We start from the raw sequence: 1,960 nt of genomic DNA, 5'->3' as shown, positions 1-1,960 counted from the left end.
CTGCCCTGTTCTGCCAGGGAGCTGTACTTCATAGGATGGGGATGACAGCCTGAGTGAAAGCTGGGAGGGACCTTAGATGTCATCTACACCAACTCCTTCCCCTCCTTTTACAGATGGGGAAACTGGGATCCAGGATGGCAAAGTGATTCTTGCTCAAGGCCACACAAATACTTATTGGCAGAACCAGGTGATTTGCACTCAGGTCTCCTTCCTTCAATCAGGGTTCATTCCACAGCACCCACTCTGCTTTCTCAAGTTAGGGGAAGAGTGAAGAAGAAGACTACAGGTGAAGGAGATAATAACGACAAAGGTTTATGAAGCCCTTGCTGCCTGCCAAACACTGTACTGAGCTTTTCTCAGTTGTCTCCTCTGATCTTCATAACAATCCTTCCAGGTAGGTACTATCCTGATACTCATTTTACAAAGGAGGAAACTGAGACAGAAAGGTTAAGGGACTTGCCCAGAACCAATTACACAGCTTGTAGGTTCATGAGGTCAAACTTGAACTCAGGTCTGGTGCTCCAAATTCACCCAGCCTGACTACACAGGAGAAAGGAGCCCAGATCCAGAGCCTACACAGAGTCCCATCAGAAAGTTGGGGAGTCGGAAAGAGATGGGAGAACAGCGCCCCCTCGAGGGGGTGCACAGTCTCTCACTCCCGACATCAGTGACTCAGCGGGGCTCCTGGCACCCTAACCTGGGCGCTGTGCCAACCAATGAGCAACGCCCACCGGGGAATCTACCCAGGGTGTGCCCTTCCAGGGAACCCCTTAAAAGGGCTGTGGGGCTCGGGGCTGCATCTTTCTGGTCCTACACAGAACCGGGAAAGAAGTCAACATGGTGCTCTCTGGTGCTGACAAGAATAATGTGAAGGCCGCCTGGAGTAAGGTGGGAGGCAACAGCGGTGCCTATATGTCTGAAGCCTTGCACAGGTAAGGACTCCCTCCCCTCCTCGGCCTCTGCCCTTCCCACTCTCCCTGGAGGCCCCCAGACCCAGGGATGCTCCTTCAGAATCCAGAATCCCAGTTCGCCTCTAGAATTCCAAACACTTCTCTTCCGCGTCCTGAGGCCACAGGGGACTCTGTGGTCTTCTGAGCCCAGCATCCTCTTCTCTCCTTCTTAGCACCTACCGACTACGCCTCCCTGTCCTTAAGCCTGCGTCTAGCCCCCACATTGCCCAGGGGACCGTGCTCTGAATGATGCTCCAAAGAATGCCTCTCTCCCTCCCACAGGACCTTCCTCTCTTTCCCCACCACCAAGACCTACTTCCCGCACTTCGATTTTTCCTCGGGTTCGCCTCAAATCAGGGCCCAAGGCCAGAAAATCGCGGACGCCGTGGGCGTGGCTGTGGCCCACATGGAGGACCTGGCCACAGCTCTGTCCACACTGAGCGATGTGCACGCCCACGAGCTGAAGGTGGATCCCGTCAACTTCAAGGTGAGCCCGAGCTTATAGGACTCACAGGGAAGCTGAGGGATCCAGGGATGATCCCTGGAGATGCCCAGTGCCGCCAGGAACGCAGCTCCATTGAGGGAAGTGGTTCTTACAGGGAAGACTTGGAACCCAGGACAGATAGTTCTACACCCCGGGTCTGAGTAGGCTCTGAGTGTGGTCAGTGGGAGCGCACTGGGTGGGGGGGATGCGTGGCAGGTAAGAGAAGAAAGCGCGTAGGGGCAGTGGAGATGGGGGCGAGGGGTAGGGGGTAGGGGGGACCACCGTGTGCTTGTGAGCGCGCGCGCACCCCAAGCCCACCGAGCCTGACCCTGGAGCTGTCCCTTCTCTCCCAGTTGCTGTGCCACAATGTGCTCGTGACTCTGGCCTGTCACCTCGGCAAGGATTTCACTCCCGAGATCCATGCCTCCATGGACAAGTTCTTGGCCTCTGTGTCCACCGTGCTGACCTCGAAGTACCGTTAAGTCTGTGTGGGAGGCCAGAGGTTTCCTCCTCCTCTTCCCCTCCT

At 56.1% G+C, this 1,960-nt stretch overlaps 1 protein-coding gene across 1 annotated transcript; it reads left to right on the top strand.

Annotated features, from left to right (window-relative positions):
• Positions 1 to 802: 802 nt before the first annotated feature.
• LOC123256230 (hemoglobin subunit alpha) lies at positions 803 to 1,954 on the top strand. Its single transcript, XM_044684897.1, has 3 exons — positions 803 to 932; positions 1,233 to 1,437; positions 1,788 to 1,954. Exons 1-3 carry the CDS (start codon positions 838 to 840, stop codon positions 1,914 to 1,916), a joined length of 429 nt encoding a protein of 142 aa, XP_044540832.1. The 5' UTR covers positions 803 to 837; the 3' UTR covers positions 1,917 to 1,954.
• Positions 1,955 to 1,960: the final 6 nt, after the last annotated feature.

Source organism: Gracilinanus agilis, unplaced genomic scaffold (genome assembly GCF_016433145.1).
Source record: "Gracilinanus agilis isolate LMUSP501 unplaced genomic scaffold, AgileGrace unplaced_scaffold57229, whole genome shotgun sequence".
Classification (NCBI taxonomy): domain Eukaryota; kingdom Metazoa; phylum Chordata; class Mammalia; order Didelphimorphia; family Didelphidae; genus Gracilinanus; species Gracilinanus agilis.
This window is presented reverse-complemented; position numbering and strand designations above follow the sequence as displayed.

Coding starts and splice junctions, on each gene's coding strand:
- LOC123256230 (XM_044684897.1), top strand. CDS start 838: ATGGTGCTCTCTGGTGCTGACAAGAATAATGTGAAGGCCGCCTGGAGT. Junction 933..1,232: donor ATGTCTGAAGCCTTGCACAG/GTAAGGACTCCC, acceptor TCCCTCCCACAG/GACCTTCCTCTCTTTCCCCA. Junction 1,438..1,787: donor TGGATCCCGTCAACTTCAAG/GTGAGCCCGAGC, acceptor CTTCTCTCCCAG/TTGCTGTGCCACAATGTGCT.